Source organism: Budorcas taxicolor, chromosome 6, assembly GCF_023091745.1.
Source record: "Budorcas taxicolor isolate Tak-1 chromosome 6, Takin1.1, whole genome shotgun sequence".
NCBI classification, from domain to species: Eukaryota; Metazoa; Chordata; class Mammalia; order Artiodactyla; family Bovidae; genus Budorcas; species Budorcas taxicolor.
In genome coordinates, this window is record NC_068915.1 from 13824671 (window position 1) to 13841927 (window position 17257).

Below are 17257 nucleotides of genomic sequence, written 5' to 3' on the forward strand. Positions count from 1 at the left end.
ATCAAGAGGCTCTTTAGTTCCTCTTCACTGAGGACCTGAAACTCAGCATCCCCGGTCCCAAACTCACAATCATCTGCCTTAATACTGGTTTCCCGCCACAGGTCGACCACCTCAGCAAATCGCATAACCCAGAAGTACAAGCAAGAAGACTGCTAGTTATTCTAGGTGTCTTCATCACCTTTGTCCTTTTTGGTCCACTTTTGCCAGCTCATTCCCCTCTGAGCCTGTGCTGGATCTTCTCAGGAACTTATGGGTAGTCTGTCTTCTCTTCTTACCCTACAGTATTTCTTGATGGAGGTTTCATGTATTCTAATGATTTTATTAATTCTTATATAGTTTATATGCTGAAGACTCTTTCCTTTTAAATCATACCCTTGCTAAGAGAAAATTAGTGAAATATTTTTAATTTCTTCAGAAAAAATTGCTGTAGTTTTGATCCTCGTCCATTTGAAAATAAAATCCTATCCCTATTTTATTCCTTATTAGCCATTTGTTCAATAAACTTATTAAATACACATATTCCAAGTGTTTGCTCCTCACAAAAACACCATAAGGTGGGTATTATTAGACTCTAAAGGTCGAGTGACTTTTTCAGACGTAGACTAGCCAGAATTTGAGTTTTGGAAAACAGGAATTTTCTGACTATAAATTCTGAGCTCTTCTCAATAAACTGTACTGCAAATCTCTAAAGACCTTAGTACAAAGGAATCAGGTATTAAGAAGAAAGCAAAATATTTAAACAAATGCATTATAAGGTATGATTATATAATACTTAAGAAAGGTATTTTAAAAAGATATAGTCTTTAATTAATTTACTTAAGTCCATAATTAATTTACTTTTTCCTCTCATCTTTCTACAAGGGAGTTGAATTTGTTTATAGTAGGAACAAATGAATAAAACAGTAATGAAATATAGAAACCCGGAAGGGCGGATGGATAAGAAACAACTGAGAGTCTAGACTGGGGAAAGATGTAACCATGATTACCAACACTGATTCTCAAATTTGGTTCTATCCTCCAGGGATTCAAAGCAAGCATGGTACAGCCAAGTAATTCTTACTTCCAGAAGTGTCTGCTCAAACATTACCTTAGTGAGCCCTTCTGTGATCATTTTATTTAAAATAGCAGCCCTATCCCATATACATACTCTCTACCCACCTTCCATTTATTTTTTTCCCATAGCAGTATAACTCACTGATGTACTTGCTTATTGATTCACTGTCTTTGTCTCCCTCCTACAATGGAAGATTAAAGAGAGGAGAGATTTGGGCCTAATTCTGTTTGTTTCTTTATATTCTGGGTGCTTACAGCACTGCCCAGGAAAGAATAGGAGCTCATTAAATGTTTTAAATCAATGAATTAAAAGCTACCAAGAAAATAACAAATAATAATACTTGATAAATAACAAATAAGGAATACAAACAAATAATACATAAAACTGTCTATACTACAATGACTATTACCAGTTGCTAAAGCAATTGATGTTCCATACGATACAAATGAATAATGAAAATGTCTTTAGTGTATGGCCAGGTTGTTGGAGCAACTGAAGTCTTAAATTAGTAGCCTAATATAGAGTGCTCAAAGACTGATTTCCAAATACTTAATCACTTAAATTCCAAAGGGAAAATGCTGTCATCCAGAAATGGCAGAATCATTATGCCATTTTCATGACGTTACTGTTAAATAAATTTCATATACTGAATAATGAAGAAGGAAGTTTACTGTCTTCTTTTAATTTATTCTTCATATATTATTTTCATGTGTTTTCCACTGAGTATTTTTATGGATACCAGAAATGGTTATAATTAACTGGCTAATCCTCTATGAAGAAATCACTTCATTCTTGCCCTCCTTTAAATTTAAAAGCTTAAACTAAATGAACATCTACACTCCCATGAAGCTCTTGAGAAGACATAATCGTCTGTGAAACCAATAACCATTCAACACATGGAGAAAGTATGGTAGAATGTATGAAAGTATGCTACAAGCAACTGGGATTTGTGTGCTGAATAAAAACTAGACATGAATATGGAATCCTTGGAGCAGCCATCTTGTTCTTATTAAAATTTGCTTTTGGTAGTTGTCTTGTGCTGTGCTGTGCTTAGTCACTCAGTTGTATCCAACTCTGTGACCCCATCAGGTTTCTCTGTCCTTGGGGATTCTCCAGGCAAGAATACTGGAGTGGGTTGCCATGTCCTCTTCCAGGGGATCTTCCCAACCCAGGGATCGAACCCAGGTCTTCCGCATTGCAGGCGCATTCTTTACCAGCTGAGCTACTAGGAAAGCCCCAGTAGTTATCTTAGTATCAGGTTAATAATTTCAGTTATATAACTCAGCAGAAAGAACTTCAAATATAAATCAATCTTTGCTTTTCACATGTATATAAATCATGCATTTCCACAGGTACTCTGGATGTATATTATACAGTACTACCATGGAAGACTAGAATAGAATTAATCTTTTATAGCAGCACAAGAACATGAGACATTGTAAAGGAAAGTTCAAGTGCTCTCACAATACACAAATTAATCTACTCTGTGTAGCACATTTTAGAAATGATTTTTATACTATAAGAAAATTAAGAATAAGTAAAAAAATTATGGGTCTCTCCATGGAAAACTGTGCATCATTTAAAAGAATGTTTAGCCTTTATGACTTTCAAGATATTTTACAAGTTGGTAAATTATAAATAACTAACAGCAATGCAAATAATTCTTATTAATAGACAGACAAATTCTGTTCCATTAGAGGTTCAACTGTCTTCCTACCCCACCTATGGAAAAAGCCAGTCTCTTGGCCATTTGTAAATTCAACATACCTTTTTCCATATGCATTTCTGACTGATTTCTCCATTGAAGTAGTTTTCACATTTGTCTGGTTCCCTCACTACTGATGAGCTAAATAAACCCCTTAACATGTGTTCATTTTATATTTAATGAGCATTATAATTTTACCTCTTTCTGAAAGTTATCCTTTAACTTTGCTATTACTGAAATGGCTGATCTGAATTTTAACCTGTTAGTACGCATTTCATTTACTGTCTTTCCTCTGTTTAGTTCAACAAAAATGAAAAACAAAATAGCAAGTTCTGACCACTTACATAAATTAATGCTAGTTAGTATTCCAAGATCCTGTTTGTTAAATTTCACCTTCTTGATACTGTGGTTTTTAAATACAGCACATCAAGGAACATAATCTTTGCCTAAATTCTTACAAATGTTTTACAAGGATCTTTAGCTCAATGCACCAAAGAATTGATGCTTTTGTACTGTGGTATTGGAGAAGACTCTTGAGAGTCCCTTGGACAGCAAGGAGATCCAATCAGTCTATCCTAAAAGAAATCAGTCCTGAATATTCATTGGAAGGACTGATGCTGAAGCTGAAACTCCAATACTTTGGCCACCTGATGCGAAGAACTGATTCGTTGGAAAAGACCCTGATGCTGGGAAAGATTGAAGGTGGGAAGAGAAAGAGACAACAGCGGATGAGATGGTTGGATGGCATCACCGACTCAATGGACATGAGTTTGAGTAAACTCTGGGAGTTGGTGATGGACAGGGAGGCCTGGCATGCTGCAATCCATGGGGTCGGGTCACAAAGAGTTGGACACGATTAAGTGGCTGAACTGAACTAAGCTCAATGCACAGCTACCATCATTCATTTCCTTTCTATTGATTGTGACAATAGAGTATGTTCCTGTTATACAGAAAGTTCTCTCTCTCTTCAAAACTAATTTTTGTTATGAAAGTTTCCCCTGGGAAGCCACATTGCTTCAACAAAAACATCAACTGCGTTTATACCAGCAGTATCATTTTAGATAGAAAATTTTATAGACTTTATACTACCTCACACATGCCAAAATAATTGTCTGAAGCATTTGCCATATGCAATTTCTTCTCTCATGGAGATGATGTTTCCTGTGTGAGCCTGTGAAGGGGAGAGTGGGAAGTTGCAGAGAATAGATATATTAACAAACAAATAAAATAATCTCAAGTAATATGAGGGCTATGAATAAAATAAAACAGAGTAACGGCAGAGAGGAAGATGAGTTGGACTGGAGGTTCTTTCTATACATTAGGCAGAGCTGGAATCTCAGAGAGGTTATAGTTAAGCCAATGACATGAAGATTTGCCAAAGGAATATCTGGGGAAAAGAACCCAGGCAGAGGCTTCGAGACAGAACTGAGCTGTCTGGGCTAGTGCAGTGATTTTGACTGTGATCCACAATAAGAGATATATTTTATTTCTTGACCCAATACACATAAACTAAAGTTCCACAAAATGACATTCATACCACATGTGAAGCATTCTAATGATTTCTGTCTTATCCAATTCTGTTCACAATTCACTAAATTAATTTCATGAACCAACACTAGCTTGACAGTTATTTAGCATGGGTTTGAATCTCAACTCTGCAATGTACTAGCTGTGATACTTTCAATATATTACTTAGCCTTCCTGTTCTGCAGTGTTTACAGCTTTAAAGTGGGAGGCAACAGCAGTAGATCAAACTTTCATACCAGATTTCCTTCCAGAAAGACCAAATCAATTTTACCTCTAACTTCAGTGTATTGTTATTTCATAAACTATTCCTTTAAATCCACATTATTCATTTTCAAAATTATCAACTTGATAGGTGAAATATTGTCCCTAATAGTTTTAATTTGCATTTCTTTTATTTCCAGTGAGGCTGGACATGTTTTCCTCCTTACTGGATACTAAATGTCGCTGTAGGTTTTATTGCCTACAAACTGTACAAAAACAATATGTTAAATATAAAATTTTACTAAGTATATAAAGCTTCACCTAGCTGCAGCCTATATAATTTATAACATGTTTATTATTACATTTATAATTTGTCACTTTTAAATTAAATGCAAAGTTTTAACATTTATTTACACTTATCTTACACTAAACTACATATAACCAATACAGGAGAAAAACTTTTTTTGTATCCATTTGGGAGAATGGATACAAATCATTCGGAATATCAGCTAGTTCTTGAATTAGTTTTTGAAATTATTATAAATGGAAAAATACGAAAATATGCTTTCATTGTCATTTTAACCAATAGAATTCAGTATTTAAAACCATAGTTACAAACTTAGACAAATGAAACCAAGTATTAAAAAATATACACACAATTTCAGCCATATCTACCAAGCGTATTAAAAGAGTTGCCTACTGTAGTGGAAGAGAACATTTCTGCAATGAGGAAGTAAATTAATTAAATTAAATAAAAATAAATCAATTAAAGTTAATGCTGTGAATGAACTAACGATAGATAATAATAGGCCATGAAGTGAAGAGTATGACTGATTCAAGCTGCAGGTTAAAAATTTCTACCTTTTGTACTTTCCCTAAAATCAATTTTTTTTTTTAAAGAAATGAAGTTTCTGGTGACATTATTGAGTACCTTGTACATATAGGTAAGTATGCTGGCTGCTACCACAGATGGAATAGTTTGTTTATTTAAAGAAGCCAAAATCAAACATTTTTCCTTAAAAAATGACTTTTTTCTTAATTCTCAATTTGTGGCATGACAACAGCTTCTGTTAGATTTTATTATCTCTGAAAACCATGGAATAAGGAATTCTGAATTCAATCAAACTGATGAAATTTGCCAGCCATGGGAAATCAACCTTAAATTCCCTGCCTCTGTAGGTGGTGTGCACACATCCCAGTAAAATTTTGATGAAGAGGATAAAAGACAAAAATAAAAATTTTTGAATTGGAAGAGGGAATTAAAAAAAAAATCTCACCAATGTTAGAAAAAATTATATCAAATGAATATAGTAAAAACCACAAATGGAAACTTAATTTTCTTAATATTAATAATAATTTTATCCGTCGTTTTCCATAAAGTTCAAAACATTTGGACCATGCGTTCCCTTTGATCAGATAAGCTCTAGTTCTTGCCATAAGAAAACAGCAGCAACAAATAAAGCCAACCATTTCCTCTTCCTAAGCCAAGACAAGGCATAGCTGCCAATGACGTTAAATAGAAAAACAAAAAACAACAGAAAAAATCCCCCTGGATGCAGGAAAAATTAGATCAGAAGACAGAAAGTATCTTTTGCATGAACTTAATTAGAAATTCAGTTTCTCTGTCCAAATGAAACTACCCTTTGATTATCTTGTTAATTCCCCTAAACACACACACGAATACATCACACTCTTAAGGAACCAAAACATGGCTAGTAGAGACTCAAAGTTTCTTGAAGATATGTGGCTGTTACTGCAAGATAAGACTATGACTCCAGAGATCACAGAAATTAAAGATAGTGTGGCTAAGGCTTAAAGGAAACGTGAAAAAAAGATATAGTTTCTACTTAGGTGTCTCAGTGCAACGTTAATATCATAGTACAACTTTTGGTTTTTCTCTTTAGCCTTGCTTTGCCACTTCTGATCAGTAAATTGAGAATAACATGAACAGAGGAGGGTGGGTATTTTTCCTATCAAGGATCAGTGATCCACAACAAGGAAAAAAAAAAAAATCAAACTAGAGATCTATACAAAAAGCAACATAATCTGCTTTAAAGAAAAAGAAATATGAAATACTTATCTGATTTTCAGATTAGGAAACCTTAATACTTTATTCAATAAATAACACTTATTCTATAAATCTGAAAATTGCAGAGACTAAAAATACAGTTCTACGATGTGGTTAGTTAAGAATAAAAAGAAGGGAACCATAGAAAAAAGATGAGAGAGAAGATGAGGGTAAAACAGTAGCTAATATTCATTGAGGGCCTACTATATGGTAGGTCTTTCATAAGACAAAATGTTCCTGAACCCTCATAAGAACTTTAAGTAGACAGAATTATACCCACCACATGAGGAAACTGAGTCTCTCAGGGATTAAGTTATTAGGATGACAAGACCAATAAAGCAGTAAAGCCAAGACTCAAACTTAGAACAGTCACACTCCAATACCTTTTCCATTGCTCTGCAACGTCAGCTTCTATAGAAGAAACGAGGCAGTGGGGTGGAGAAGGTGTATGGAAACAAAGAGAAAAGTGGCTAAGATGGGAGGTGAGGAAGAATTAAAAGACAACGGGAGAATGCGACACTCAGTAAGGAGAGATGAAAAAGAGATGGGTAGCAGCAGAGAAGGGCAGAAAAAGAACATGAGAGTATGTGGCTGTTAGCATAACTGACTCCATTTTGGGCCCACAGGGTTCCTCCTGTTCTGCTGACCCCACCCAGGACTGTACTGTGCAGTAAGTCATTTCCCTGTTGTCAAGGGCTTTGGAGCTAATCAGCATTGTTTAATAATTGTTAGGGCCAGGCTGGCCTCTTGCTCTGTAGTCCTCAAACAATGATGAAAACCTTCACTGATTTATTCCCTGTGTCCACAAGACTAGTTATCTATTCATAAATATTGACTTAGGAAGGCACTTCCTGTTTCCAAGCATGTTCCCCCATACCCTAGGTTAACTGTAAATTGTCTCCGTGGCCCCTTGGCAGTGTGGAGTGCAGCTGCAAATGCTCCCGTACCCTTGTCTCCTCAATCCCATTCTGTGAGCAAGTTACTCTATAATATAGTGATCCACTGATTACATGGAACTGACTGCCTAGTTTTTTTCCGTTTCTATAGATAACCTTCTTAGTTTGGTGGGCACCTTTCGTTCCCTCCATCCTCCAACAGAGAGGGAAAGAAAACTGGAGAAAGTTGCATATAAGGAGTTGCTTGAAGAAAAGATGCAAGAAAAGATCTGTTGGGAGACTACGTGTTTGGAATGTAGGTGTCAAGAAAATAAACAATTATTACGTATCCACTGGAGTATCTATCAGTAGAACATTTTCAACAACTCAAATCACTGTAACCCTAACTCATTTTGAGCAGAGTTTCTCAACTTGAGCACTAGTGACATTTTGGGTCAGACAATGCTTTGCTGTAGGTGACTGTTCTGTGGATTACAGGCTGTTCAGCAGGATCCCTGGACTCTTCTTATTAGATGCCAATGGTACTATACCTCCTCAGTCTTCACATTCAAACGTGTCTTGAGACATTGCCAAGTGTCCCTTGTGAGTCTAATTGCCCTAAGAGCCATTGATTTAGAGGTTCCATTCTTGAATAATGACAGAAATGAACAAAAGATATCTACTATATACAAAATTATTCCGGGAGTTACTCTAGTGACTAGATGCCCGTTGGAAAGAAATTAGATTACGTTTAGGGCCAAGTTCATCTAAACTCAAGGAACTTGCTACAGTCTTGTTTGCAGACTGCTTTTAAAAGATGTGAAAGGAAGTGGGTACAAACACATATCTATTTTTGAACTACACAATCTAAAGGGGGGCAGCAGATTTATCACACTGTTCTTCCATCATGGGTGAAGGCTCTTATTTCTGAAAACAAAAACAAAACTGGCTCTGGAGCTTGGAGACCTGGGTTGTGGTGTGCTCTAGTACGAGACAGTTGTAAGACTGAGAGCAAATCACTCGGCCTGGGGAACCAAGGCTTGTTGGCTTCTTACACTTTACCTAGAGTTCAAATATACCCTTCTAGAGAAACAGTAAAAAGTAAAATAACTTCCATACATTTCTATTACTGATACTATGTTGAAGGGAAAGTATGGTGGGTTGGCATGCTTATTTCTCCCTGCCACTCAAAGTGTGGTCCATGGACATAGCATCAGCCTCACTTTAAGAGCCTGTGAGAGATGCAAAGTCTCAGGCCTCACCCCAGAACAACAAAATTGTAACCTGCATTTAACAAGGATGCTTTGTTTGCCCATTAAAGCTGAGGTGCACTGTTCTATTCCTCCTTCTTCCTAGGGTGGCTTTCTAACTGTGGAGTGTGCAAAACTTACAAATAACATTTCTCAGATTTCTTTTTAGTTAGGGTTCTAGTTGAAAATTAGGTTCAAAAGCTAACCCTTACATGCTTATTATATGCTAGATACTACTCTAACATTCTACATGTATTACATATATACATGCATATATATACATATATATACACACACATATAACAATTTTGTGAGGTTGATTTCCCCTTTAGACAGATGAAGAAACTGAGGGCCAAAGAGGTCAATTAACTTGCCCAAAGTTACAGTTAGTAAGTAGCAGAGTGAGGATTCAAACCTAGGTATTCTGGATCTAGAATATGTACTGCTAATCATATCTTTAATGACAGATCAAAGAGCAGATATAAGGCTTTCTGCTGCTGCCACTTTCTTTAAAAACAGATGCTCTTCTGGAACATTCTTTGATAAATGCTATTATGCACGTTCCTTCATTTACTTATTATCTATAAGCCAACACTTTTCTGAAAATTCGAGGACTGCAAAAGGCAAGAAGCAGAAATAAAGCATTACCATCTGAAAGAAATAAAAATCAACCTTATCTATAGAGTGGATGATTATATATTTAGAAGTCTAAGAGATATTAGTATATATTAGTGTTAGAATTAATAGGGACTTCTCTAATGATTCCGTGGCCAAGACTCCACACTCCCAATGCATGGGGCCCAGGTTTGATTCTTGGTCAGACGCCACACGCTGCAACTAAGAGCTGACCTGCTGCAACTGGAGGACCCACGTGCCACAACAAAGCCAGAAAATCCACACGCCACAGCTAAGACCCAGAGCAGCCAAATAAATAAATAATATAAAAAAGGCTTCATCCCCCGAACACTCTCTTGAAAAGTGAATTAATAAAAGAATTCAGAAAGGTAGCTAGTTTAAAACTAATATATAAAAACCAGTAGCTAAAAACCAGCAGCAAAAATGTGATATGGATAAAGAAATCCCCTTCAGAATGCCAACAGAAAAATGTAAAAGCTTATTTCAGTATTTATAACTACTATAAAGGATTGTGAACCCAAAGAGAAAGTGGATTATTCAGTGATTAGGGGGGAAAAAAGTTTAGCTCCATACCTCACACAATACATGAAGTCATTGTAAAGAGACTAAATACAGAGAGTGAAAAAATAAAAATAAAACTATAAACACACACATAAAGGAAACATTAGTGGATATTTTAATTAACTGTAGGATTAGAAAGAATGTTCTAAAGAAATATATAAAAATATGTGTGTGTGTGTGTGTGTGCGCGCGCATGTGTGAGGGTGTAAGATGTGTGTATTAAATTTCCAAAAGTATTCCTTTGGCTAATAAAAATTTAAAGCATTTCTAAATCAAAAACATCATAAAATTATAAAGCAAATAGCAAGCAGGGAAAATAATTACAAGCAAAGTGAAATATGGCATTAATATCTTATAATAAATCCGTCTAGTCAAGGTTATGGTGTTTCCAGTGGTCACGTATGGATGTGAGAGTTGGACTGAAAAGAAAGCTGAGCACCGAAGAATTGATGCCTTTGAACTATGGTGTTGTAGCCCCGTGGACTGCAAGGAGATCCAACCAGTCCATTCTGAAGGAGATCAGCCCTGGGTGTTCTTTGGAAGGAATGATGCTAAAGCTGAAACTCCAGTACTTTGGCCACCTTATGCAAAGAGCTGACTCATTGGAAAAGACTCTGATGCTGGGAGGGATTGTGGGCAGGAGGAGAACGGGACGACAGAGGATGAGATGGCTGGATGGCATCACCGACTCGATGGATGGGAGTTTGAGTGAACTCTGGGAGGTGGTGATGGACAGGGAGGCCTGGCGTGCTGTGATTCATGGTGTCGCAAAGAGTTGGACACGACTGAGCGACTGAACTGAACTGAATAATGCCAAAAGAAAAAAATGGTTAGGGAGCATAGTTAAAAAGAAATGCAGAACTTCCCTGGCTGTCCAGTGGTTAAGAATCTGCCTGCTGATGCAGGGGGCTACAAATTTAATCCCTGGTGTGGTAAGAGTGCACCTGCTGCAGGGCCACGACTACTGAAGCTGGTGTGCAGCTAGAAAGACCCAGTGCAGCCAAAAATAAATAAATAAATAACATTTAAAAAATCTAGGGGGAAAATGCAGATGCTCAGTAAATATATGAATGGTTTAGTAAACCTCTCTAGCAATATCTTATGATAATAAGATAATTTTTGCCTACTAAACGTGAACTATGAACTTCCAGATGTTCAAGCTGGTTTTAGAAAAGGCAGAGGAACCAGAGATCAAATTGCCAACATCTGCTGGATCATCGAAAAAGCAAGAGAGTTCCAGAAAAACATCTACTTCTGCTTTATTGACTATGCCAAAGCTTTTGACTGTGTGGATCACAATAAACTGTGGAAAATTCTGAAAGAGATGGGAATACCAGACCACCTAACCTGCCTCTTGAGAAATCTGTATGCAGGTCATGAAGCAGCAGTTAGAACTGGACATGGAACAACAGACTGGTTCCAAATAGGAAAAGGAGTACGTCAAGGCTGTATATTGTCACCCTGCTTATTTAACTTATATGCAGAGTGCATCATGAGAAACGCTGGGCTGGAAGAAGCACAAGCTGGAATCAAGATTGCCGGGAGAAATATCAATAACCTCAGATATGCAGATGACACCACCCTTATGGCAGAAAGTGAAGAGGAACTAAAAAGCCTCTTGATGAAAGTGAAAGAGGAGAGTGAAAAAATTGGCTTAAAGCTCAACATTCAGAAAACGAAGATCATGGCATCTGATCCCATCACATCATGGGAAATAGATGGGGAAACAGTGTCAGACTATTTTGGGGGGCTCCAAAATCACTGTAGATGGTGATTGCAGCCATGAAATTAAAAGACGCTTACTCCTTGGAAGGAAAGTTATGACCAATCTAGATAGTATATTGAAAAGCAGAGATATTACTTTGCCAACAAAGGTCCGTCTAGTCAAGGCTATGGTTTTTCCAGTGGTCATGTATGGATGTGAGAGTTGGACTATGAAGAAAGCTAAGCCCTGAAGAATTGACGTTTTTGAACTGTGGTGTTGGAGAAGACTCTTGAGAGTCCCTTGGACTGCAAGGAGATCCAATCAGTCCATCCTAAAGGAGATCAGTGCTGGGTGTTCATTGGAAGGACTGATGCTGAAGCTGAAACTCCAATACTTTGGCCACCTTATGCAAAGAGTTGACTCATTGGAAAAGACCCTGATGCTGGGAGGGACTGGGGGCAGGAGGAGAAGGGGACGACAGAGGATGAGATGGCTGGATGGCATCAGTGACTCGATGGACATGAGTCTGAGTGAACTCCAGGAGATGGTGATGGACAGGGAGGCCTGGCGTGCTGTTATTCATGGGATCGCAAAGAGTTGGACACGACTGAGCAACTGAACTGAACTGAAACTGGCAAATATTAATCTACCAATTAAATCATTGCTGACATGGATGGCTTCTAACTGGCACTCTTACATACTAATGCCAGAAGTGTACACTGGTGCAGGCTTTCCTGAATGTAATTCTTTAGGATGTTTCAAGAGACTTCAAAGAGTTTGACTTACTGACCTAGGCCTTCCACTTCTAGAAACTTATTCTAAGGTAGAACTGTGAGGAACTGTGACAACAAGGTAGAACTTTATAAGCAAAGATTTTTATTACAATATTATCTATAAAAGAAAGTTTGAAGCAAATTAAATATGTAGTATTAAGGGAATGACAATTAAGCAGCCCTAAAAATTATTTTTGCAAAGAATTGATAAAATTGGAAAATGGCACAACATGCCTAAGTAGATAAAACAAAATATCACTTTCAAATATTACATTACAACCTGTTAAAAAATGTGTGTACATACACACAGATACATGAATGCAGTAACACCAAATATTTCATATTTTATAGCACAATATTACTCAGTGAGATTTCAAATGCTCTTGTTTTCTTGTTTAGATTGTTCTATATTTGTACATTTTCCAAAGTACATAACACATAATCATAAAAACCTTAAAGCTAGAAATAATGATTCTAAAGTCAATCCAAGAATAGCAGTACCTTTCTATGCTCTAAGATGGCAGGGACATCTTAGGTTATTCAGTTTGTGAATGCCACGTCTGAGTGGATGCCACTCACATTACATACATAAAGGTAATAAGAGGACTGGAGACTTTAACCTTCTAGGTATACAGCAGGGCAGAGGCTCTAGGGACCCGGCATTCAGAGTCATATTTTGATCATCTCTCACGCACACAGTTACCAACACACATTCATGATAGCTATGTCCTGTCCCTTCAGTTCCTTGGGCATTTTGCCTGTCTCCTGGCTTTTCTCTCTGAGGCCAAACTCCTACTTCAGACTTGACACAGTTCCTTCCTCTGGGGAACCTGGTCCAGTCTTTTAAGTTCTCCTTTCCTAGTACACAGGCTGCCTTGTCAATCATCCTACCTGGAAAGATTCAGGTCAGAAGGACAGAGGAACCTTAGTTTTTCTCTCAAATGGAGTAGGATTTCAGGATAAATTGTAAAAAAAAAAAAAAAAAAAAAAAAGGCTGACAAGATCTTAGTTATTGAGAAAATACCTATATAAATACCAGTATTTTGGTACTACATGAAATAAATACCATTTTTATCTGGTATCATAACAATGAGCCAAAGATACATTTGGTATAATCAAAGCTGATGTAAGAGCTCTCCAGGTTAAGGAAGGGCAAGAGCTTTTGAGTCAACAATGTAAAGAAAAAGTGAAGGGAAGGATGTATGTGGAGGAAGCTTTAGCCTGGGAAAGAGCCAAAGGAAGAAACCTGCTTCATCAAATTATCAGGCAAGGGCAAACTGTGAAAGAATTAGAAATAGAAAGGGATTTAATACAGAAAATTAGGGGCTGACAAAAATCTCTGAAAGAGATGGAGGAGCAAAGGCAGGTGCCTTCTGGAGCTACTGCATTCAAGAACACACCACCTATAACCCTGGTCCAGATATAAGGGAGCCTCTGCTATTACTGCAGCCGCTGCGACCAATTCTCTTTTAATATCCATGAGGCTACTCAGATTCTGGAATATTGAGTGTGTCAAGCAGAAAGGACAGCAGGAGATGGCCTCTGTCTCATTTCCAGCTAATTAGTTTTGGTTTTGTTCCTATCATTGTTTCTATGGAAAAGTTCACTCCAAGTTCCAAATATTAACAAGATTACAAACCAAGTTTTCAAAAGTACTCCATTTGTAATTTGGAGTCCACGTGTCCTTAAAGCAGCAAACACACACATACTATCTGCCTAAAGAAAAGCAAATTAAAATAACTCCTTAGGCTATGCTTTACAGTTGTTAATTTCATTTACCTCTTCCTCAAATATCTTTATGTCTCTACTGTCATTACAAGACAGTGCATATAAATTTCATTTTCAGCACGTGAAAAAAAGCTACATTTATTGCTTCCCTGATAGCTCAGATGGCAAAAAATCCACCTGCAATGTAGGAGACCAGGAGACTTCCATCCTTAGGTTGGGAAGATCCTCTGGAGAAGGGAATGGCAACCCACGCTAGTATTCTTGCCTGGATAATTCCATGGACAGAGGAGCCTGGCAGGATACAGTTTATGGGGTTGCAAAGAGCTGGACACGACTGAGACGAACACTTTTCATTACCAAGAAGTGATTTATCACAAAAGCTTGTTTCTTATACCAATGGGTTGGGTTGTATCAATCTCTTTGTTTATTTTTGACTTACTTGTGAGAAGTTCTTTGGTGCATATATATTATTAGGAGGGAATGCATATCTCAGGTATAATTTTCAAGTATTGTGTATGTGGGCTTAGAGTACATAAATAAATCGTGATAAAAATGAAATGATAACGTTTTCACAAGAGTATAGGAAAATAAATTTCCATGACACACAATGATAGAGGCAGGTATGCAAAGTATATCTGTTTTCTACGGTATATATTTCATTCTTTTTTTGTTTCATCCCTTTTTGTGTGCCATAAGCAATTCTGTTAAGACCAGAGCTGCTGCTGCTGAAAAATCCACAAAAGCTTAGATGAAGTATTTTACATACTCCCTTACAACCACTTGAAAATTACTTTGGGATCTTCAGTTCAAATATATTTCCCCCGCACCAGGGAATTTCTGTTGCTGTTTTCTTCACTTTGCCAGTTGAACAACTGAAGTAAGAGGATACAGTCCTTTAGCTACTGAGTCATGGTACAGTTAATGGGGATAAACCATCAGGAAACTAGTCAGGAAGATCTCACAGCTACCAATTATATGCTTCAGTTACCATCTCCTATATCATCAAAAGAATGAAAAATTACACTTCCACATGGTGAAGAAACCTAATGCTAAGGCATATTTTGTGCCTGCCACACGGTTATTTCTGTTTCCTAAAAACAAGGCAGAGAAATTACCTATTAATACATTTAGTGATGTTGGAGTTTGTGAAATGTGACAAAAAGATGCTGAAGGATAATGAGAGGAGACAGGTATTGATCTCAACAGTATACCCTGTAATAAAGGCAAACGATAATTTTATTTCTTGCGCTTTAATGGGATTCTGAGGGTAAGCCAATCTCGGATATTTTTGAAGGTCTACTGTATTTGATGGTGCAAATTCATCCCACTATGTGGGATAATTCAATTTCTTTCATTAAACGTCTTCCCTAATTGTCAAGATACATGCTATAAACGCCTATTATCACCATATTTTATTTAGTGAAAGCAAATTCAGAGTTTCAAAAATTGCCCAACTTCTCTCCTTTATTATGGCTGGAATCATGCTTTTTCCCCCTTTGGTAACAACTGAAAGCAATTTTTCGGCTTTTTCAGTTTTTCAATGAAGTTTAGATCTCCTTTCTGTTCATGTCAAAAACTTGCTCTGGGAGAGTCCCCGTCAAGACATCCATTGTAATACTCGCTCCTACACATGCCTTCAGATACTGACTTGCATGGCTACAGAAATACACCTACACCGTACAGAGGCGCTAGGTGTGTTCAGAAATGCCAAGATGGAAGGCGGGAGGGGAGTCGCTGGCCCCTAAAACACAGCCCCGGGGAACCGATTCCAAGTGGAAGAGTGTTTACATGGAAGGCTTTCAGATAAGTGACCGTTATGGAGGGCACTTCCCCAGAGCCCCGGGCTCTGGCCTGAGAATCCTCCCCGCCACAGGGGTGGGAAAAGGCGGTGCTCACCCAGCCAGGCACGCGACTCCGGGTCGGCCCTCGGCACGCGACCCCGCGGCCCGCCCCGAGCGCGCCGTCAACTGCTCTCGGGGTCAACTGCTCGGCTTCCCCGAACGCCACGGAGCCCAGCTCCCCACGCCGAGCACAGCCCGGGCTCCGCCCTCCCGCCGGACCACTTCCCTCCGCCGCCGCGTGGGGCTCGGGAAACCGGCCAGACCACGCCGCCCCGCTCGGCTCACCTGCTCCCTCTCCTCCTGCGGCCGCCGCCCGCGCCGCCGCGGGCTCGCCCCGGACTCCTGCTCCGTCCCCGCCGCCGCTCGCTCCGCCAGCGCGTCTCGGTCTTCGTCGCGCTCCCCGCCGCCGCCGCCGCCGCCGCCTAGCAGCTGCCCGGCCGAGCACATTCCGCCGCCAACTTCTGCCGCCCGGGACCGCCGCCAAGCCGGAGGCAGCGACCCAGTGCCCGAGGGCCGCCGTAGGATCGTCCGCGCTTGCCACTGACAGGCGCCTCCAGAGCGCGCCCCGCCGGCTGGGGCGGCACGAGTACCAGCCCGGCTCGGCCCCTCGAGTCACGGGCTCGCCCCGCCCTCAGCCGCCGGGGCGGAGCCCGGGGGCGGGGCCAAGGGGCGTGGCCAAGGGGCGCGCGCGCGCGTGCATGTGTGACAGGAGAGGGAGTCTGTGTGAGACTCTGTACGTTAAGAGACTACATGTGCGTGTGACATTGTGTATGAGAGAGAGGAGCTGTGTCTGAGAGACTGTGTGAGAGACTATGCGAGAGAGATTTTGTGTATGAGTGCAGTACAGCAACCGTGAGAGACTGTGTAAGAGATGGCGTGTGCATAGGAGAGACTGTGAGAGAGAGACTGTGAAAGGCAGGATGTATGCGTTTGTGAGGGAGAGAGGAGAGCGTGTGTTGGTGTGTGTGTGAGAGAGAGAAGGAAACACACACACACACTCCAGCGAGACCCCTCTGGGTTTGCCTGGCACTACTGGTGTGCCTGGGTACGCTGCTGGCTGCCTGTCCTGAGTGTTCATCTTGCAAGTCATACGCATTCCATGTCTATTTCGTTCCTTTTGCCTCCTTTCTGTGTTTCTCCGAAGGTCTGAAGGTATCTCTCTATTGAGCGCTTCCCTGGTGTGTGTTGGTTGTCAAAGCCTTGGGAGCATAGGTAGTGTATCTGCTTTTGTGTGTGTTTCTATAAATGGGTAAGAATATATCACTTTCAGTGTGGGGGATACATTTAGTTTATAAGTGTTATGATTTATAATAAGAATTTTATTTATATATAT

The 17257-nt window shown here is 39.3% G+C and overlaps 1 protein-coding gene across 1 annotated transcript in view; it reads right to left on the bottom strand.

Moving 5' to 3' along the window:
• Positions 1-16443, bottom strand: part of FAM241A (family with sequence similarity 241 member A) — a 42188-nt gene extending 25745 nt beyond the window's left edge. Inside the window, exon 1 of the mRNA XM_052642176.1 lies at positions 16210-16443. Coding sequence (XP_052498136.1) covers positions 16210-16371 — 162 coding nt within the window. The 5' untranslated portion in view covers positions 16372-16443. The remainder of the gene's footprint in view (positions 1-16209) is intronic.
• Between the last annotated feature and the right edge of the window lie 814 nt (positions 16444-17257).